At 39.5% G+C, this 21,807-nt stretch overlaps 2 protein-coding genes across 4 annotated transcripts in view; one reads left to right on the top strand and one right to left on the bottom strand.

Moving 5' to 3' along the window:
• Positions 1-11,159, top strand: part of RAB3GAP2 (RAB3 GTPase activating non-catalytic protein subunit 2) — a 48,895-nt gene extending 37,736 nt beyond the window's left edge. For both annotated transcript variants that reach the window (XM_076334601.1, XM_076334600.1), the window contains exons 25-35: positions 331-504; positions 634-740; positions 1,779-1,845; positions 2,593-2,663; positions 4,783-4,818; positions 5,400-5,474; positions 5,719-5,937; positions 7,679-7,768; positions 7,853-8,071; positions 8,749-8,907; positions 9,198-11,159. In XM_076334601.1, the coding sequence (XP_076190716.1) occupies positions 331-504; positions 634-740; positions 1,779-1,845; positions 2,593-2,663; positions 4,783-4,818; positions 5,400-5,474; positions 5,719-5,937; positions 7,679-7,768; positions 7,853-8,071; positions 8,749-8,907; positions 9,198-9,344 (1,364 nt within the window). In that variant the 3' untranslated portion in view covers positions 9,345-11,159. The remainder of the gene's footprint in view (positions 1-330; positions 505-633; positions 741-1,778; positions 1,846-2,592; positions 2,664-4,782; positions 4,819-5,399; positions 5,475-5,718; positions 5,938-7,678; positions 7,769-7,852; positions 8,072-8,748; positions 8,908-9,197) is intronic.
• Positions 11,160-11,397: 238 nt separating this feature from the next.
• The window catches only part of IARS2 (isoleucyl-tRNA synthetase 2, mitochondrial), a 30,478-nt gene continuing 20,068 nt past the window's right edge, over positions 11,398-21,807 (bottom strand). For both annotated transcript variants that reach the window (XM_076334598.1, XM_076334599.1), the window contains 9 exons: positions 19,167-19,275; positions 18,265-18,367; positions 17,161-17,286; positions 16,620-16,751; positions 15,874-15,980; positions 14,833-14,978; positions 14,474-14,664; positions 11,871-12,015; positions 11,398-11,724 (listed from right to left, as the gene is read on the bottom strand). In XM_076334598.1, coding sequence (XP_076190713.1) covers positions 11,573-11,724; positions 11,871-12,015; positions 14,474-14,664; positions 14,833-14,978; positions 15,874-15,980; positions 16,620-16,751; positions 17,161-17,286; positions 18,265-18,367; positions 19,167-19,275 — 1,211 coding nt within the window. In that variant the 3' untranslated portion in view covers positions 11,398-11,572. The remainder of the gene's footprint in view (positions 11,725-11,870; positions 12,016-14,473; positions 14,665-14,832; positions 14,979-15,873; positions 15,981-16,619; positions 16,752-17,160; positions 17,287-18,264; positions 18,368-19,166; positions 19,276-21,807) is intronic.

Here is a 21,807-nt window from a genome sequence, read left to right as displayed (position 1 = left end):
TCTTTCTAATAGACTTCTGAGCCATCCTTACCTTAACTTATGATATACATTGCATTGGAAATTGTTCTGCTGGTTACTTTTCTTAATTTAAAAAACAATGCAAACCATGTAGAAGAGCATTTTAAAATTTTAAGATTATTACTGTGAAGACTGCATTGTAAACCTCTAATCAGTTGATTAGGAAGTTTTCTAATTGGCAAAGTTAACCTTATGTAATTAATGGTATTAGTTAAAACTCCTATCTCTTCTCTTGTCCTTTGATTCTGAACCATAAATCTTCTGGGATACATTGACTGTACCTCATAATTTTATTTTTTTTTAATGTCCTAGGAGGTATTGCTGACACTGTAGCAAAGTGGGTTTTTAAGCAAGGCTTCAGTCCTCTTGTACTGAATTTGGCCCAACACAAAACCAATATAGATAGTACTGAAGAATCTGTAGAAATGCATGCTAATATCTTTCTTGAGGAACCAGAAGCAGATGCAGGCTTGGAAACAATCCTAGGTAAGAAAATAACATGAATTTTTCAAATTCTGAATGTCTGCAGAGATGTTTTAGTTGCTACTGTTGTGAAGTAGGAGAAATTATAGTGGGAAGAGGTCTGTCTTGTAACTTCAGATTTTCTTTTTCTAGAGCTGCTGCAACTAGCATATCAGCAATTTCCATGTAGTCTTGAAGTGGATGTACTCCATGCACACTGCTGTTGGGAATATGTGGTGCAGTGGAATAAGGACCCAGAGGTAAAAGAACTTCATTTGTGGGGAGTAATGGTTAAGACCAATTCAAGAGAAGCAGTTTCACAAGTTTGAAATAGTTCATAAAAACTCTTGTTAAGAAAACTGACTTTGAAAGCGTGCTAGTTAAAATTTTTCTGTGATAAGTGGCAAGAAGAAATTGAATTGAGAAAATGAATGCAGGTCCTGAGGCTGAATGCCACCTCACAAAGACAGGACTGTGTTTCTAAGCTATCAGAGTCTCAAAACTGGAAGTGTGGAAACTGGATTCAAATAAGCAGCATGAGGAAAGGTTTTGACTGTATTTTGTGCAAGTTCAAAACAGTTTAAGTACTGCAAAATAGTGATGAACCTTTCTTCTGTTCTAGATATGCTAAAACAGATCACAGAATACTAAATTTGTTAGACTAGAATCCATTCCCTTTAAAGAGGAAAGAGATTCCTTGAATATTCTTAGATTCCCTGGCCACTGCTGGGAATTGTCATAGAAGAAGGAAAAAAAAAAAATTCTTTTTTCCACTGCTTTATAACTTCTGTAATATTGGAAAATGTTGTCCTAAGTTCAGATGATATTAAAATTGAAATTAGCACTCCTTATATCTGTGCAACATAACACCTTGCTATAGGACAGGTTCCTTTGAGATTGTTAAAAACTTACTCCATCATAATGAAATGGAGTAAAAATTAATCTTTTTAGCACAAATAGATTTTGTATTTGAAAAACGACTGTAGTCAGTGGAGGGAGGTACCTTTCAGCAAAGAGTATGTGAGCAGTACATATACTAAAACAAAGCCCTGGAAATAGTGCTGAAATCGCAATGTGAATCATGATTACCGAAACATACTTTTGCCACATGCATGTATGTTTGTCAGATAGTAGCAGAGGAGATTGCAATGTCAGAATAACTTACAAGGTTTTTAACTGTCATAAAACAGTAGCTTTAAAATAATTTACCTGGGCCCTTTAAGAATCAATAGTTTACATTTAAAACAAGTTTTGAATAATGTAATAACTTGTTCTTTTACTTTTTTGTTTTACATAAGGAAGCATGTTTTCTCATTAGGTCTATAGATCATCTAAGATGCATCATTAATGCTCACGTTCAGCATGGTAAGTATGAAGCTATTATTAAAAATGATCTTTGAAATTGTAAAACAACAGAATAAATGGCTTTGTCGACTAGTATAAATGTATGCAGTTCGTAGTAGTGATGGCCATTTTTGTCTGAAAAACAAAAACCCAAACAACCCTAAAACTTTCTGCTGACATTCAAGTTTTTGTTTTTCATGTGGAAACTGAATTTCCATCAGAACGGTGAAAATAAGTTGGTTAGATAAAGTGAATGTGTTTCACTAAAAACATTTAAAAATAGAATTGCTCTGAAACTGTTTTTTTTATTTGTATTTAAGTAGTGGCACACGCTTCTTGCAGTCAATTACTTTTCATGCATTTCATGCATTTCTTGATACTCTGTTTTAGTGAATGTGATGACAACTGTCTTTTTTTTTGTAGACTATTTATGTATGCAAATAAGGTGCACTCTGCCTAAAGCACTAGACTGAAACCTGCATGCTTACCACCAAAGTTTCTGTGTACCTACAATGTTTAACCCAGTCTGCATAACATAATAATTTTAACGAATGATTCATTGCACTTCTGACTGTATTTGATCACCAAGGTAGTCTCCTCCTGAGAAATCTGAAGTCCAAGTATAAAGCAGTGGGGATAACCCCCAATTCCTTTTTGTTTCATTCACCACCTTGTTTTAATTCCCCACCCGTTAAAGGAACTGTGGCCCACGGCTTTTCACTCCATACTTGTAAGATCCTGGAGTTTACAAGTTTGTGATTGTTCTAGGTATCGCTCTGATGATGTGGAATACATTCATAGTAAAAAGGCTTTCTTCTGCTACGTATCTAATGGACAAGGTGAGTGCAGTATTGTGACAGTATTTTTGAGGCTGACTTTTTATTATTAACTGAAAAGTGAAACTAGTATTTTTAAACCATCCTTTTTTTTGTTTTTTTTTAAAATAAGTTTGGAATATTTTTGATTTAAGCGTCAAAAAAACCCTGCTTATTTGGTTTATTACGTAGCTAACTTTTGGAATCGATGAAGGAATGTATATTTTAAAATAGCAAATCCACGGAACGATCAACGATAGGCAGCTTTAAGTAATAGCTGATCAGCACTGGCTGATGTGTACTGAAGACTTACGTGCAGTGTTAGCTCGTAGTTGCTAAATAAAAAGTATTTGTGAAACATTTTGAAACTATATATGTGTGTGTACATAAAATTTTAAGTTAGAAAACAATAAATAACTTAGTGTTTTCTCTGTGCCTGTTTCCTGGTAAGTTATTGCCATGAAACTTTCAGGTTCCCGCAAGCAGCAGCTTTTCCTAATGTTGTGGTCCAAGTTTTGCAAAATGCAGAACGTTCTGTGGATGTTGTCGAGCATTTTTTAACTATCGTTACCATTGTAAATCAGCTTCTGTCCTAGTATGCAGCTTGTTTGCCATGAGTTTTAGCAGTCTCTTGTCCCTGCTAAACTTCGGGTTTTTTCATACTTATAAATATGCAGTGGATCTGTTTACTGGAAGACAATTCTGTTTAGGACTGGAAGACAGTTTAGGAAGAGTACTGCCAGTAAATGATAGATCTGTTTAAATTGCATAAGGGGAATCTGCCTATTGGTTTGCCGGCTGTAGAGCAGCAGCTAAGTGTTTTTCAGCATAAAAGTCCAGGTGCAAAGAGAGAAGTGTTGATGGTGATTTAAAAACAACAAAAAAACCCCAAACAAAAACCAACACAAAACCCACAAGAATTTGCTGTCTTGTCGTCTTTTTTTCTTCTCCTTTGCTCCTCTCATTTTCTGCTTTTGCTTTTTGTTTAGCTCTGTAACAATTGGAGAATATAGTCTTCCTTGTTCCTTTCAGCAAATAAGCTCACTTGTATACAGTTGTAGTAGGTGTTTCTTCTGCAAAAACTCTTTTCCAGTTTTTCTGCATACCTTTATGTAAGTCCGCCATCATTACTTCTGCCTCGATTAACACCCGCAGGAGAAGAGATAAAGGTTTTTATTAACTAACTGTTTTTGCACACATCTGTTACTTCAGACAAATAGCATGTAATAACAACTGTTGCTAACTTTTAATAGTTAGTTATGTATGTTTGAAAGCTGGGAATTAGTCCTTAGGGTTTGTGTTACAGAAGCAGTAGCACAACTGATCTCTCACCAACTTCCAGAAAAATACAGTTTCCAAATCTGTTGGCACTTAATCAGTCCCAAAATTGACAGCTGAAAGTTGTCTTGAATTCAGACTTCGAAACAGCATGATGGATCACTTGAATTTGAGTTTAAATAATCCTGTAATTCAGGACCCTGGAATCTCACTTCAGCTGTTGTTTAGACTCTGCCATGATGTTGTAATCATTACTTTTTTTTTTTGTGCTATGGAAGGAGAACTTCCAGTGATGTGTACGTGCTTCATCATGTGCAGCATGTGATTCAACTTGTAGAAATTGGACCTCATAGTAACATTCCTAAACAAGATATGATTGAGGTGTCTCTTCTGAAGAATTCAGATAGGCAAAGCATGGAAACCGTGTAATAAGTTTCTTATTAGACCTTCTCCATCTCGATGAATATGCTGGAGCATTCACTCTTCCTTTCCTCTTCCCTTGTTCCCCAATGTTTGTTTCTAGTATCACGCTTGGTATTATAGCTCTAGTTCTGTATTGTAGAAATCACTGGGAATTTTTTAGCTGCCTTTGAGATTTGAATGAGGAGCTTGGGGCCTTATTTCTCATCCTAGGCTTCTAAGAAGGATGAACTAAATATGGGCATCAGTGATGTTCATTTCTGAGTTGTATGATCTGTATCAAGCTTTTGTTGAAAGCAAGCTATGCAATGTGTTGCATTATGTAGCTGTAACGAGCTATTTCCTCATTTTATGTTAGGAAAATAGTAATAAGTTAAAACATGGGGTAACAGATACCTTATGATGAAAATTATTTAATTGTGCTGAAATATTTTTTTTAAAACAGGTTGGAAAAGCTCCAAAGGACAGATTATGCAGACGGGCAAGTAATACTACTTTTGTCTAAATGGGAAGAAATAAATAAAAATGCCTTAATTTTAATACTCGTTTGTGATTTATTTTTGAAAGTTTCAGAAAAATTCAAAATGCAGCCCTAGAGAAAATGTTACGAATTTTAAGAAATGTAAATTAATCTTTATCTGACAAAGCAAATTCGAACAGTAGTATGACTTCAAATATTATAGAGGGTAGACCTGAGACTATAACATGACAAAATTACTATTATTTTTCATGTGTAATTTCTTTAGTTAAAATTTTTTTGGAAGACAACTGATATGCTCAGAAAATGAAAATTACTAGATGTGATTACTTGAGGAATTCAGTCGTCTTTAGAGATACAGTATTGTAAATGGCTACATTTAGCTTTATTCCTATTTTTTGCCCTGTTATTTCTAATTCTTTGTTGTACTTCAGTGAATATTTGTTTACCTTTAAATGTAATAGGTTAATAAACTGAGCTCAACAATGTGTTTTATGTCAGCAACTGTCTTCTCAAACATAGAGCTAATAAAAGCCTGTTTCAATTCCAGCTGAAACAACTTAAATCATACTGTTTTTTAACAGGACGTAGGTATGGGTGACACAGCAATGACAGCTTTTCTTGGTTGCTGTTCAGATCTTCTGCAAACATTGCTAGAGGTAAACTTTTATTTTTCCCATAGAAAGTAAGGAGCTAATTGATTCAAATTTAATTTTAAAGAATATGGTTATACTAATTTCTGTACCGTTCAGTTCAGACAAATATTAATGAACTTCCAGACAATATGAAATTTTCTTTTTAATTTCACTGCAGAGAACTTGTGATTAAAGCCGTCTCTTTTGCGTAGAAGGCCAATATAGATGACATTTTGTGTGTGACTACTTTTCTGTGTTGCTCTGGCAGGCTGATGTTAGTAGCGATGAAATGCAGGCTCCTGTCTTAGACACTGAAGATGCTTGGGTGTCGGTAGAAGGACCAGTATCGATAGTAGAACTAGCCCTTGAGCAGAAACGCATTCACTACCCACTTGTCGAACACCAGTTTGTGTTATGTACTACCTTGTACGCCATCATGAGGTTTTCTCTGAAGAGTGTGAAGCCTCTTTCGCTGTTTGATAGCAAGGTATGTCTTTTGAAAGCATACATCTTCACATTGCTATCCTTCCTCTTGGTATCTATTATATATGCTAGCTTTCACTCTTTAAACAGTTCGTGCATAACTTTATGAAAAACATTTAGTCCACTGTGGTGCAGTAATGAAGTTGTCACCAGAATTCAGGCTGAGACCCAAACTTGGTGCTTTTCCTTATGAATAAAAGATTTGTAGTGACCTCAGATGCATAAAAATCAGCTCCTTAATAATTAGCTGGCCTAAAAATACTGCATGGTAAGAACACTGGATGACAGGTTTTTCTAGTTCCTTTGAGAAAACATAAATATTTAAGGTCAGAAATGTTATGTTAGTGTCACTGTTGTATCCGTTATTGCTGATGATTAGTCCAGAATTCTGAGCATCTCAAAGAGAATAAACAGCTTGTCATTTAATGCATATAAACCACTTTAAAAAAAAAAAAAAGCCACTGCATTTAAAATGCAGTATATCTCCAATCAGCAATCAAAGCTCGACCCTGATACAAAGCAGGTACCACAAATTGAGCTTTCCTCCTCCTAGCTTTACCACACTGCAATTCTAAAAAAATTTAGAATTGTAATTCTAAATTCTACACAAAGTACTGTTGTAGACTGTCATTTAATTCCTGCTGGGGAGAAAATGATGTAGTCCTGTAATACTGCACAGATTTCTTCTTAATGATTTACTGGAATTTTATAAATGCAGAGTATGACTCTCCTTTTGCCATAGTTTCTTGTCTGTGTGTAAGCTCTGATGAAGCAGTTGGGTCTGGTTTTAGCATTTTACCGTAGATCAAATTCCATTGTTTTTATGCCTTTTTTTTTTGCTTATCCGTTAGCAGAAAGCATTATACTACCTTTTGTCACTTAAGAATGCATACTACGTCTCAAGAGTAAAATTAGATCCTGTTCCTGTGCCTCCTTTCTTTTACATGCAACTATTATTCTCAGCCGCTGCCTTTTTTCCTTCATTCACTCAAGATTTCCATTTTGTTCTGTGAGCTTTATGAGAGAATTTCTAACAGGTCTTTAGAGAATCTTGGCTGACGACTGAAAAAGTGGTTAAAAGTTTCAAAGACCATTTATTACCTTATTTCTGACAAGGCAAGTCACTATCTAGACCTACGCATTCATCACTGTCTTTTAACATAGGCATTTTTTTGTACCAGTTTCCCTACTCCCTGCGTTAGTACGGAGCAGGACTGCCAGAGCTGCTTGGCATTGAGTATGTCACTGCTGGAGCATGATGGGCTGAAACAAGGGCTACCATGTGCCGTCGTTCAGGGTTTTACCTGAAATTTGATTAACCTGTAGTTCAAGAGACCTTAAAATTAAGCGGTGTCAACTATACCAATAGGTAATAGATAAAATGTACTTTTGTATCAGCTAGCTTGCATTTTTTCCTACATATTACGCTGGGTATGTTGGTCTAGAGCCAGGGACCAGGAAATATATCCAAACTTCAGCTCCAGCTGGTAGTATATCAACTACCTAATTTAGTAGGCAGGTAGTTTTAAGTTTGAAAGCAAATCCTTGACATATTATGATTGCATGAACCAAAGTTTTTGTTCTGTGGCTTTAACTTACAGTATTAATTTTTTGTCCTCAAAGAGAAACAGAAGATGCAGTACAAATTAAATGTAAAAAATAAATAGGCTTCTTAGTATTGGATCAAAATGGATTACTTGTATTCCCCTGTATCTCTGAGGCCTGTCTTTGGTTCTCAATTTTAGGGCAAAAATGCATTTTTCAAAGACCTTACTTCAATTCAGCTGCTACCTAGTGGGGATATGGATCCAAATGTGTTATCCATACGACAACAGGTAGGTATAAGTTTTGTACTGAAAGTTCTTAAACTTCTAAAATTTCAAGTAATACTGAAATAACCTGCAATTTTTTCTTCCAAGTTCTTGGTCAAAGTTGTGAGTGCAGCGGTTCAAACACTATGTTCATCACAAAAGGCCAATGAAGTCTCAGAAGAGGAATTGTTTCCTTTTGAAAAGGGGAAGAATTGGCCAACTTTGGCTGTGGACCTGGCTCAGTATCTTCAAATCTCTGAGGATGTGGTCAAAAGGCATTATGTCTGTGAACTGTATAGTTACGGGATGGATCATCTTGGTGAAGAGGTAATAACAGCTTTTAACGATTTTTAAATCAATACAGCATTACGTCAGATATTCCGCTAACATTACTTTTCCACTTACTTAAGATGCCTGGAAGGGTTAGGCAAGTATTATCAGGCTCAAAAAATCCCCAGGCTGAAAAAGTTAGAGGCTGGAAAAGTACTTCTTCAAGACCAGGAATTACCCTCACTTTTCCTCTTCCCAGCAAGAATCTGTGTATAGCCACTAGTGGAAACACGATAGGGAGTTATACTACTGGTCTAAACAAGTACAGCCTTTTTTCTTTTACTGTATTTGATAGTTTCAGGAATCTGCTTTTTTGCCTGTAATCTCTTCTTTTAGGAGAAGTTTACCAGTCCTTGGACAAGAAGATCCTTCCCTTATCTTGAGGCAAAAAGCAAACGAGATTCTATGAAAGTTAGGAATATGTTGCTGAACTGTAAAACAGATCTCGTGCTCATGCTAATCACTGCGTAAATCTCCGCCTTTGTTCACTCTTCCGCTGTTCAGAAGCTTTTAATAATGCGCTTTATTACAGCAACAGATAACACAAGAAACAGTCTCAAAACTATTTGTCCTTTTAGTATCGAGAAGCTTCTTCTGATACAGCTTGTCAAGCCTCTAAGTGAGCTGTGTCATGCTGAAATGGTTTCTAGTTCCTTACGTTTTTCTATCTTCAGGCCTTTCTTCAGGTGACTGACAAAGAAGTGCTTGCATCGCAGCTGCTCATACTGGCTGGACAGAGGCTGGCCTTCGCTTTACTTCATATGCAGACAAAGGAGGGCATGGAACTCCTCGCTAGGCTTCCTCCAACACTGTGTACTTGGCTCAAAGCTATGGTAAGCTAAGCTCGATTTAGGAAAACGGGTTGATTCTTCAGAAGCTTCTGTTCACCAAGACGGAGATTGCATCTGAATGGCCCTTTCTTATTAATGGAAACAAGAATTAGTTCTCATTTTTCCTGGTGCTAGTTCTGTTTCATGAAGGGGAAAGCAGTTTCATGGGTCCAAGCATCAGCTTAATTGAGTTAATAAACCTTAGTAATCTGTTTTATACAAGTTCAGGAGGGCTTGTATGCAGGAGATCATCTGTAAAATTACTCTAATGCTGTGTTTATTCTTTTATATAGGACCCCCAGGAACTTCAAAACGTAGAAGTGCCAATTGCAACAACAGCTAAACTAGTTAACAAAGTCATAGAGCACTTACCGGAGAATCACGGGCAGTACAGCCTTGCCTTGAACCTGATAGAGGCTGTAGAAGCCATCTCGTCATGACATTCTTGGTTAGCAGTTCTGCTGTATAGTGGTGTAATGCATGATTTTACACGAGGCTGAACTTCACAGAAAGAAACTTTCGTGTGGCTCTTGTTAAACGGTGAAAAGAACAATGCTCCCCATCCCAGAATTTCAGAAGGTGATTTTAAATTGGGGTATATTTTAAATTCTGCACTAGTACAAAGATGTTTAGTTTCTAGTACACTTGTCAGTACCTGAAATGCTTTGTTATTTATTTCTGACTTGAGCGCTTTTCGCAGTAGTCTAAATTGGATATATTTGACAGCAGTTTTAGTCTATTTACAAAATCACATCTTGTGAAATTCTGTATTTCATGCTGGCAGTAACTGCTGCAGTTTCAGTGTTCCGTGTATGATTTGTTTTTCAAAACAAGCTGTAGAATTACACCCGAGAGAACCTTCAGTCTCTGAAGTTACCATGTAAAGCCAATACTACTTTTTCAGAAGCTAGAGCTGGTGTTGGCTCACGCCTTGTAACCGCATTATACGTGACAACGATGACTGCACTAGACCTAGGGTGAAACGTGCTGGGCCCTTATGCGGAGGGAGAACAGCCCACATCAGAAACAGCTCGGGAAGGAGAATCCAATTCTCCAGACACAAATACAGACTCATCTTTTAGTCCAGATCTCCCAGTATTGCCTCTAGGGTGCTGGGCTTCAGCTAAAACTCGATTTACATCCCTCTCCTTTATTATTAAGCTCCGCTGAGTTTAAGTAGGTCAAGGAATGTCTTTCTTACTGTAAGATTGTTCCCCCATCTTATCACTGTAGAAGATGTAGTATGCTATAAATCTCTGCACATGTTAACTTGTAGTCAAAAACTGCTTAAATAGTTGACCCAACTTCACTGAAGATCTATAGTACTGAGTACTTTAGCCTTAAAAAAAAAAAACCCAAAACTTTTATTTACAGTACCTACAGGGAATCATATAGTGAGTATCTTCACTATTGGAGTGGTATTAAACATGATTATCTTGCATCAGTTAGTACTGTTTACTTTACTTTCTACCTAAAGGAAGCCAGGAGAGAAAAATGAAATTGGTGTAAACTGTTTTTGTCTTGAAGTCAGCTGAAATTACTTGCTCCATCTTGTAACCTGCTCTTCTTGCATTATATGTAAGAAACATTCATAGTATTCTGCCTTGCTGGAGACAGAATTTGGTCTTATCTTTCTGAAGTATGTGCTGCTGTCATCTAAGGGTTAGACTCCCTCTAAAAAAAAAAAGGTCATGTAGGTGGCTTGTTCTACACAGCCTCCTTCACCTGTTCAGCAGCCCCTGTTCTGAATCACTGCACTTTTGAAGAAGGCTTCATCAGCTACCTTAAAGTTTTGATACTAAATGGTTGACTTCCGACAGTGCTATGAGCTCAGACAGAGTAAAGAATAGTAAGAATTCTAGTAAGAAGTAGTGGCCAGGCCTGGTCTATGGTTTAGGTACTTCTGTATCAACTTCCATAACTGGGGTTAAAACAGCTGTAGGGGGAAAGCGGCAGACAGCAGGATTGTCCAGGTGACTTTACAGCACTTCAAACTTCCGCAGAAACAAGTACGCTAGAGGTTTGGTCGTCATGGAACCTGAGGAAAACTGAAAGTGTTTCTTAGTTGCATATACATTCCTGTATCCTGGTACAGCTATGTAAAGGATTTTACTGTAACAGAGTATCATGTCAGAGCTGACACACTACACCAATCAAATCTGTAATGTATTGTAAGTAACACTGTATATAGTGCTATTTTGTGTCTAATTTGCTGTGGATTTGTGTAAATTGATTAAATAAAATTTGAGGTTTCATTGTGTCTTTTCCTCCTTTTTAGGGAATGGTGGTGGTCACCACCTTTCCTCCTTCTGTTCCGTTTCATGCAAGAGGAGCAGCCGCTCCAGGGCAGAGAGGACTGGTTCTCTGGGGTTCTGTAGAACTACCTGCTGACAGTGTAAGAATTAAACAATAGCTGGTTTATTCTGGAGTTTCACTTAACTGGAAGTGAACGTCAAAAGAACGCAGGTTGCTAAAAACAAGTACACCAGTCAGTTATTTTGAACCACCCTTTTTAATAAGCTGAAAAGTGATATACACAATTAGGTATATATACATAAGGTTCGCCCCAAAACACATGGTAATTCTGCTCCGGCCTTCTGGTTAGCCACCATTTTTGCATACTTAATACTCCTGACTCTGGAGCAGCTCGCGCATAGGCATTTCATCTTCACGTGCTCCCTTTTCCAGCAATGACTTTCAGGCACCGTGGGCAGGGAGTGCTTGAGGAAGGGGAAGTGTATCTCCTGCAGCGAGGGCATTTTGCTTTGGCAATTGGTAGGGCTATAACTTTATATGAAGATTCCTCACGGATATCACCACCTGTTAAAGAAAGCATTATTACTGAGATGGCAGAGTTGAGTATGCTAACTACACCTACATCTGTGAAGCAAACAACGGAGTATGTTGTAGCGCAGAAAAGAACCAGCTGCTTAAGCACAGCAGCCTGCCTGGAATAGTTCTCTCACCTTCCAAGTTAATCAGAAAGGTCCCTTTGATGATGTTTGCATCTGTGGGTGTTTCTTTAGGTAGCTCACTCAGCAGGGTTGTCTGGGAAGCCATCATTATTTCATTCAGCTGTGAAACGCTGGAAGTTTCTTCAGCCTGCAGGGCCTAGGGAAGAGAGTTAATTTTCAGATTTGCAACCTGTTTTTGTTCCTAGAAGATGTTAAAGCAAAAGTAGAATTACTGTGTATGTGACTGCAACAGCTGTCACAGCCTTGCCATGAAGAGAGCATGAGTTTGTTTACACACACGTGCCTGTGTGTGTCTAAATATATGCACATACAAAATTATGTTTAAATCCAGCATCAAAACTGAGGTCTACCACTGCAAGCTCTAAGATGCTCCATTCTTTAAAACAAGTGCTAAGGCAGTGGTTCCTAATCAGAGTGGATGACTTGAACCAAGAGTCTAATTTACTTACTCCTGGCAGGAGTAAGAGTACAGGCTTGAACTGCAGCGTCCAAGGTTCCCTCTGCAGAAAGTTTCAAGTTACTTTGACCCTCACATCAAGAAAGCAGATCACTTTGGAAGAGCACAGCCAGTGGCACCAGAACAGGCGTTTTCAAGGAGTCCAGAGCTAGAGGCCAGTCACTAGTAGTGTACCTCAGGGGTCAGTATGGGGTCCAGTACCCTTTACCATATTAATTAATAACCTGGATGATGGGGCAGAGCATACCCTTAGCAAGTCTGCTGATGATACGGTGCTCGGAGGAGTGGCTGATACACCAGAAGGCTGTACTGTCATTCAGAGGGACTTCAACAGGATGGAGAAAGGGGCCAGCAGCAATCTCACAAAGTTCAATAAAGGGAAGCGCCCCATCCTGCCCCTAGGCAGGAATAATATATAAAATAGTGCACCCTCAGTAAGTTTGCAGATGACACCAAGCTGAGCGGGAGTGTTGATCTGCTCAAGGGTAGGAAGGCTCTGCAGAGAGACCTGGACAGGCTGGGTCGATGGGCCGAGGCCAATTGTATGAGGTTCAACAAGGCCAAGTGCTGGGTCCTGCACTTCGGCCACAACAACCCCATGCAGCGCTACAGGCTTGGGGAAGAGTGGCTGGAAAGCTGCCTGGCGGAAAAGGACCTGGGGGTGCTGGTCGACAGCCGGCTGAACATGAGCCGGCAGTGTGCCCAGGCGGCCAAGAAGGCCAATGGCATCCTGGCCTGTATCAGAAATAGTGTGGCCAGCAGGAGTAGGGAAGCGATCGTGCCCCTGTACTCGGCCCTGGTGAGGCTGCACCTCGAATACTGTGTTCAGTTTTGGGCCCCTCACTACAAGAAGGACGTCGAGGTGCTGGAGCGTGTCCAGAGAAGGGCAACGAGGCTGGTGAGGGGTCTGGAGAACAAGTCTTATGAGGAGCGGCTGAGGGAACTGGGGTTGTTTAGCCTGGAGAAAAGGAGGCTGAGGGGAGACCTCATCGCTCTCTACAACTACCTGAAAGGAGGTTGTAGCGAGGTGGGTGTTGGTCTCTTCTCCCAAGTAACAGCGATAAGACAAGAGGAAATGGCCTCAAGTTGTGCCAGGGGAGGTTTAGATTGGATGTGAGGAAAAATTTCTTTACTGAGAGAGTGGTTAAACATTGGAAGAGGCTGCCCAGGGAAGTGGTTGAGTCGCCATCCCTGGAGGTATTTAAAAGACGAGTAGATGAGGCACTTAGGGACATGGTTTAGTGGGCATGGTGGTGTTGGGTCGATGGTTGGACTCGATCTTTCTTAGAGGTCTTTTCCAACCTCAATGATTCTATGATTCTATAACCCCAGGCACCAGCACACGCTGAGGGCCAACTGGCTGGAGAACAGCTTAGCAGAGATGGGGTGCTGGTGGACAAGCAGCTGACCATGAGCCAGCAATACGCTCTTGCAACAGGGGCGGCCAGCAGCACCCTGCGTTAGGATGCTGCATTAGGAAAAGCGCTGCCAGCAGGTTGAAGGAGGTGATCCTTCCTCGCTACGCAGCCCTGGTGAGAGACGTCTGCAGTGCTGGGTCCAGTTCCAAGCTCCCCAGTGAAAGAGAGATTGAACTTACAGTGTGACTGACTCCAGCCAAGGGCCATAAAGATGATGATGAAGGACTGGAGCATCTCTTGTATGAAGAGAGGCTGACAGTTGGGACTGCTCAGCCCAGAGAAGAGAAGGCTCAGGGGGATCTTATTAATGTATATAAATAAATACCTGATGGGAGGCTGTAAAGCAGATGGAGCCAGGCACTTTCAGCGGTGCCCAGTGACAGGACAAGAGGCAATGGACAGAAATAGAAAGAGGAAATTCCAAGAAAACGCAAAACCACTTTTCTACTGTGAGGGTGGTCAAATACTGGCACAGGTAGCCTGGAGAGGTTGTGGAGTCTCCATCCTCAGAGGTGTTCAAATCCTAGCTGGACACAATCCTGGGCAACCTGCTCTAGCTGACCCTGCCTGAGCAAGGGGCTTGGGCTATACAGGCTCCGGCAGTCCCTTCCAACCTCAGCTACTCTGTGATTTTCTGGCAAGTACAAAGCAGAAGAAAGTTTACAGAAATTACTATTTTTTGCACAGACACCACCACTATTCTTAGTTGCGTCTTTTACCTCCATTAATTCAAACAGCAATCCAGGCTCAATTACAATGACGACTTCATATTCCAAAGCATTCTTGCCAGAGATGGACCCGAGGAAAGAGTCTCTCATTGCGCATGCACCTTCTATCGCTTCCTCAATGCCAGGCTTCTTCCACGCTGAGCTTGCGTTAATCCAGCCAGTACGAAACACGCCCTCCGAGTCTTGAAAGCAAAGCAAATAAAGGAGTTTTTAGTTTAGTGTCTTTCTAGTCAAGTGTTTATTAAATGAATAAAAAAGAATGGCATCTCTCTGTATTTGCATTCCTTTTAACCGTGCAATTAATTAAACAGTGCACGAAAAGAATTCCTTAGAAATTATACATGCTTTACCTTTCTTGTAAGGGAGGTGCTGGAAAACCTCCTCTGCCAAGTGTGGAAGAATTGGTGCAAAGGATCGGACTACGATGTCTAAAGCCTCTGCTAGCACAGTTTGACACGAACGACGCTTAGGATCTTTCTCTTCTTCACAATAGAGCCTGCAAGACAGAGATGAAAGCTGGAAAGTATTCATACGTTCATGTTGCTGTTCTTGCTCAAGATCCACACCTTCAGGACTGCCACTGGAAGTACAGAAGTCTGACCTAGCTTGCCTTTCTAAGGAAAGCTTTTCTTAATTGCCCTTCCTAGGCAAGCACAGTGCTATAGGTACAGGACCATTTGCGTAGGCAGCCACATTTTGTCATAGGGAAGCAGATTTTGTACATGGCATGTTAATTTATTTGCCTCATTTGTATAGAAGAGAATCTTTCCTCAGGGAGGTGAGCCTGCAGCTCTGTTAGCCCTTTGTTCTGGCTCATCTATAAAATATAGCATTAGGGCTTTTTTCTCCCCCCCGCCCCTTATTTGCATTCTGGAAGCTAAAGATCAGCATAACCCCCAATCAGTACAACCCCCTCCCTCCTTCCCCCATGAAACAGCCCTTTCAAAATTTACAAAAGGTATCAGTCACATCCTTTACCTGTTTTTTAGATCAATAAAAGGCATTAAGGTTGCCCAGATGAGTGCTAAAAGCCCTTCCCCCCACCTAACCAAATTCAGATGCACACACCTCTAGGTAAGAAATACAGATCCAAGAATCTATCTTTAAAACTTTATTTAGTTTTAAATGCGTACGCTTGATTACCTTTCAAAATCATTCAGTACCCCTAGTGGACAGAATATAGAAGCAGCACACTGATGACAAAAATACTCGGCTGAAAGCAGCTAAGCTTTCGCCTGTGAGCTTTAGTGCACCAAAGCACAATACACAACTGTGAAATGTTCTCCCGAGATGTCTGTATTCGCTCAACGTTCGCCTGGAATGTTATTACTCTCCATCTCAAACTGATTAACTTGGTTTTTCCCTTTTAAAGGTAGTGGTAATGAACTTACCTGTCTTTGATTACGCTGAAATAAAAGTTAGACAAGTTTCTGGAACAGAATGCTTGCAATAACCGAACAACTTTGCTATAATCATATTCTTTGTATGCTTCTGTAACCTGGGAGAGGGAGCAGAGAGAGATAAGAACAGCGTATCAGTTTTCATCACATGGCATACAATGACAACCCCTGATGAACCTGAACTTGCAGAAACTGTAATGACTGACACAAAGGCTGGGAGAATCTTTCCTTTAAAAGGTTGTTGGAGGGGGAAAAAAAAAGTTAATTCAGTTAACGATTAGGACAAAGAAATAATTTCAATTCAAATTTGAGGGGAGAGGACGGGGGAGCCCCAGAAATTATGTCCATACTTCCTCATTCAGCAGAACAGTTCTGAGTGACAGAAATTACTAAATTTTGGACTACAGCAGATTTCCAAAGCTCTAGAAGTTTTTGGTTTTGTTTTTTTATATCCTATTCTAACTATTTCTAAAGACTTGAGGCCTTGGGCAGGGGTGGGGTGGGAAAAACGGGTCGATGTCAAAACCAAGTTAAGAATGTTAAAAACAAACAAGTTAACAACTGTCAAAAGTTGAAACGGGCTTAAGGGAGTGCACATTGCATCAAAGAAACCTTTGTGGTCATAATTTGCCTACTTGACACATACTCTTTATCATACACTTAAAGAATTTTCCCTAGAGGGTATAACCAGTGAAAAACGTTACACATGTATTCATCTACGTACAATTTACCCCTACCTTGCTGCCATAGTCTTGCAATAAATGCAGCATGTATTGATCTACTATGTACATCTCTGAAGCGGGGATGGAATCGGTTTCTGGGTTGAAGCCAGCCATGTTTCCCAGCATGAAGCGTAGTGTATTCCGAAGCTAGGAACAAACCAGAAAAATTAAACATTAATGGCCTGCACTTTAGATGAAACACAAAGTGATAATATTCTATAATGAATTAACCAAAAGTTGGCTGTTTTTCAAAATGATTGTTTGAATAGTTACAAAAACATCATGAAGAACTTATGCCAAAAGGACCTATAGAAAAGTAAAGACAAGACTGGCTATTATGAAAGCATGCTGCAAAAGCTAGTCTTTTCCTTAGTACACTTTACTATTTGATCCACAGATGTGAAAAGCAGTAGTACCTACCTAAATGAGTTCGGAAAAGCCTTCTTTAGTCTAAAGATTGAAAAGCTTTGCAATGAATTCTACTCGGCCAACACAAAACCAAATATAAAGAGGACCTGTCATTAGAATGAAGAGCGTTAGCAGATTTGGCTCTTACCTTGTTGATATCGTCTCTTGCAGCATTAAGAACAACAGGCCCAATCAGCACCTCAGTAAAAACATTCGATTCTGCCACCCACCAGCGGAGAACATCGGCACCGTATGGAGGATCCTTGGTGTGATCCTAAGTAGAGACAGAAAAGGCACAGGAGTAAAACCGCTGGGGGCCCCGCAGCATGGCGAGCAGTGCAATTCTGTGCTGTCGGTGCTGCGAACATACCTGTAAGCGTGCCCAGAAGGCCACTGTATTTGGAGGCCTTCACCCTCTTTTAGCAAGATTTACCGTTAAACCAGGGCTACAACATACACTCGCAGCAGTCTGCGTTCAGGCAATGCTAGAACTCAGGTAAGCTGAGATAAACTCATCTTCCAGCATTGAGTCCTTTGAATGCTTAACATTAAAATAGCAATGTTAGTATCTAAAACCACATAGGTTTTTTTTCCCCTTCAGACTGTTTTCCACCCTGTTTCCAACTCTGAAAATGGCTTCTCTCCTTTTTGAAAGGATAGAAACTATTGTGTGTTTTACTGAATCAGATTCTTTGCAAGGACTGATTCTTTTGTCTAGAGAGTTGCAAAATCTGCTAAGCAGCCTCAGAAAGAGCAACAGCAGGAGTGGGGAGGGAAAAAAATTCAGAGCATCACCTGCAGTGCAACCTCCCTGACCACGGAATGAAGTAAGTTTCCAGAGTCAATAAACAGCCTAGGCTGAGAGCAGACAGATTGCTGGGGTGTAACCGCTACTCTGACTGCTCTACTGCTAGGCCCAGCTTGTAGGTTTCAGTCAGTTTGAAAGCAAAGGTTAATTATTTTAATTTTTTTTAATCCCTCCCCCCATCACTCCAGCAGCAGTGTTCCCAAGTGAAAAGGAACCATTCTACACCTTCTGTATAACGTGTTTTCTTCTCTCTTAGCACAGAACAAAGGTGTGGGGGTTTTTTGGCACTACAGCTGAAGCAAAACAACTCAAGGCTTTTACTCCAGCCAAATGGAAGCGCAGTGTAGCCAAAGTTTAGAGAAAAACATGCCATGAGACAGCTGCAGAATGTGGCAGCGAAAAATTGTAACTAGCGATTTTAAGAAACTCAAGAGTTTGACTTACTTCGCCTCCATTGATAACTACATCAGGGTCAACCACGTTGCCAATAGATTTAGACATCTTCTCCCCTTTCTCTCCGAGAGTAAATCCATGAACTACCAGAGTCCTGAAGAACAGATTTTAGTGAAAACAAAATCCCAGTGAAAAATCTATGTTAAAAATAGATTTCTAATGCGGATATCCCTAAGTCAAAACATACAGAAATCCTCTGTTTTGGTAAGCCCGAGGCTTCATCTGTCAAGTTCAACCAACCATGAATACGCTGTACTACCATCCAAGTAGTGCATACAGCTTTATTGTCCTCATTTAATTTTGCCATGCGAGCAACAGAATGTTTGCAGATATCCGGGGCACACGTATTTCAGATGAATTAAAGACTAAAGTATTATTTACTCTTTAAGCCAATACATTTCCCAGAATTGCGCAGCCTCTTTGCAACTGGCCCACATTACCCTTCCCCATGCTTTTTGTCTTCCAGCGGACAAACAGTATGTCACAGCCCCAGTATAAGACATGCACACAGTGATTCTGAATTCCTTACAGCCTAACGTTCGATTCACAAGTCAATGATCTTAGGAGATTTTCATACTGCACCTCCCATAATAATCCCTTTGATTATGGGAGCGGAAGAGATGGCAAAAGAACAGACCTGTATCTGATAATGTTATAGGATATACCTAAATGACTGAGAAAGAAAACATCTATTAAAATTATGATGGAAAAAAATGAAACAATAAATCCATTACAATCTAATCCGAGAAAAACTTTATGCTGAAAATGTAAGAACATAAATGAGATACTTAGTAATGGCTTGATTTCTCTTGTTTATACACTCCTGTCCACATTATCAAAAGCCCGGTATTTAACAAATGAACTAGCAACGTGTTTGCAATCCACGCACTTACTTATATGGTGCTTTTTTCCTCGCTGCCACACTGGTTAATAGAGAGGATTGAAACCAACCTCCCAGTTGGTCTTTTCCTTCAAGGTATGTATCAGCTCTTTGCTCTGCACCTTTAAAAACAGAAGATTTTGTTTAAAATATCAGCCTATATCTTCAAACAATTAATAGACTTAACAGAAAATCTCTGAAAGTCATTAGTAGAACTTATTTTGCTCTTTAAACCCAGTAGATAAGTTACTTTTAGAAATGGTGTATGGTTACCTGAACATGATACAAGTGATTCATTAGCATCACAATTTTTTTTAAAGTCCAAGACTCACTAAACTCCAAAATTTAACAAGTAAGCTTGCTTTCCCCCAAACAAAATAATAAATTATGAAAACAGAAGCTATGACGCTCAGAGCACTTCATCAGTTGTTCTCAAAATACTTCCCAAGTACTCCTGAACAAACTGAAGGACCCAAGAAAAGATGACATACTTTGGAATTAATAAAAATCTATGCTACAACCTGAAACTTCACCGGTTGGGAATTACTCAGGATACAAGTCACAGATGTAATGTGCCTGACTAGCCTGTGTAAGGCATCAGGTATTTTCAGAGGAGACCAGGAAGCTTTGGCAGCGACCGCAGCTCATCTGCGACAGAATCTACATTTCTGGTCACTGGTGCTGCAGGAAGATTAAAAGATTCAGGAAAGGGTTAGGACAACATGGGAAACAAAGCCTGTTGTGGGAGAGAGGGGTCTGGAGGAGCCTGGCTTGATTAGCTTATCTAGGAGAAGGCTGAGTGGAAATATTATTCTCTATAAATACACAAAACAGAGGAATACTAGAGAAGAACAACTGGAGCTAATGAGTGCTATTGGCGTCAGAGAAAAAAATGGGCTACAAGGCACAAAGACTGGGTATTAGCTGACTGCACATTAAAAGCAGAAGAGCAAACCCAGCTTTCCCACAGGGTTGAAAGAGGGCAGTGAAATTTTAATGGCTTTACTGGTGGAATTCAGTCACTTTCCAAAAAGGTACAAACCTTGTTGACTCAAGAAGTCCCTCCTCGTCCTAAACAATCCCAGACAGGTCACCATCAGAGTGAGACCAGAATAAATGTGGAGCACAGCAGAACATGCAAGTCAAAGCCTACAGATGTGCAAAATTATATGCATATTTGGCAGGAATTTAGTTTTGATTCTACAAGTTGGTGGTGTAATTTTCCAGATATTCAGACAAAAGTTTCTCTACTCAGTTTTTATCTACTAGTTCCTTTTGACCTCTTCCTAGGACCCCTGAGACAATGCTTCTTTCTGCTGCTGATACACTTGATTTATTTGTTTAACTCAATGGAAGTTTAGATATTTAGATCCATCCTGCAATAAAAGGAAGTTCAACATTACAAAGGTCAAGGCCATACAGTTCCAGCTAGCACAGGAAAAACGTGTGGGTGGATGTTATGGTTTTTAACACGTTTATTTATTCCTTCAAGAAAATCTACAAAGAGTTTGGCTTTTAAAAGTAGAATAAGTAGGGATCAGCCTTTGTATTAACAGACTGCAAAAATACTTGTGAGGACAAGATTAAAAAAAAAAAGAGTATTTGTGGTAAGGAAGAAAATAACAGTGGAAAATCTGTAACAACACATCCGTTATTTACAACTAGTTTACTGGTTTTAGAGAAGTGAACTTTTCATGGAAGTGCCAGTAGTTACAACTTAAAGAAGAGAAGAATTTAAACAACTGACTACAAACAGCAAACTGTATTGGTCTTTTCTGGCAGGAACTAGTACATCTGGCAGGCTCGCTAATGTAGCTTACAAAGTTAATGGCGGCCTGAACATTTTATCTCTGTAAAATACAAACACGGCTTGTGCATATACAAAGCCTGCCTTTTAAGAGCACGGGTAGCTCCCCTACCTCAGTTTCATTAGTTGCGATGGTTATATATAAATTAATTAGAACCATGCGCACGTTTCTTTGTAAATGGAAGAGTATGTCCGACAACCCAGAAGAGACTTTTCAGTTGTTTATTTTACACTGAGGTATAGTACATAGGTCATTAAAGAGAATTACAATTTATGATCCTTCTGGTTTGGATTTCAAGATTCCGTATCTTTGATCTTACAGACTTTGACTGTTAGATTAAACCTATTGTATTTTAATGCCAGGAATGAATCAGCTAAGATAAATTCAAGTCTTTCAGTCAGCACAAAAGTTTAAACACTTAGATAGGTAAGTTGTAAAATAATCACATTCATTCAGTTAAATATTAGCCAATAAGATAGGGAAAAAAGTTATGATGCTGAAAACTACCATCACTGCAATACAAAATGATGGGTAAAAAGCTGTGTGACTTTTACCAACGGCACATCATATCGCAATACAGTCCAGTACGCGTTTTCATATGAAATATTTTGAAAAATAATAATCTCGTTTGTAGTGCAGATGGCACTCTGCCCATGAGGAAAATGCCAAAACCTACAAGAGAATTTTAAGACAGAAAAGAATTCTCTAAAAGGGATACTCCAAAGACAGCTACTGAAATAAGCGCTATCAAAAGGCTGAACAGAAGCTGAACTTCAAAGCAAAAGAAAAAAAAAAAAAGTCCTAGGCACCACAGAATTGGGTATTCAAAATCAGCAAGTGCTTTTG

Source organism: Aptenodytes patagonicus, chromosome 3, assembly GCF_965638725.1.
Source record: "Aptenodytes patagonicus chromosome 3, bAptPat1.pri.cur, whole genome shotgun sequence".
NCBI lineage: Eukaryota > Metazoa > Chordata > Aves > Sphenisciformes > Spheniscidae > Aptenodytes > Aptenodytes patagonicus.
This window is presented reverse-complemented; position numbering and strand designations above follow the sequence as displayed.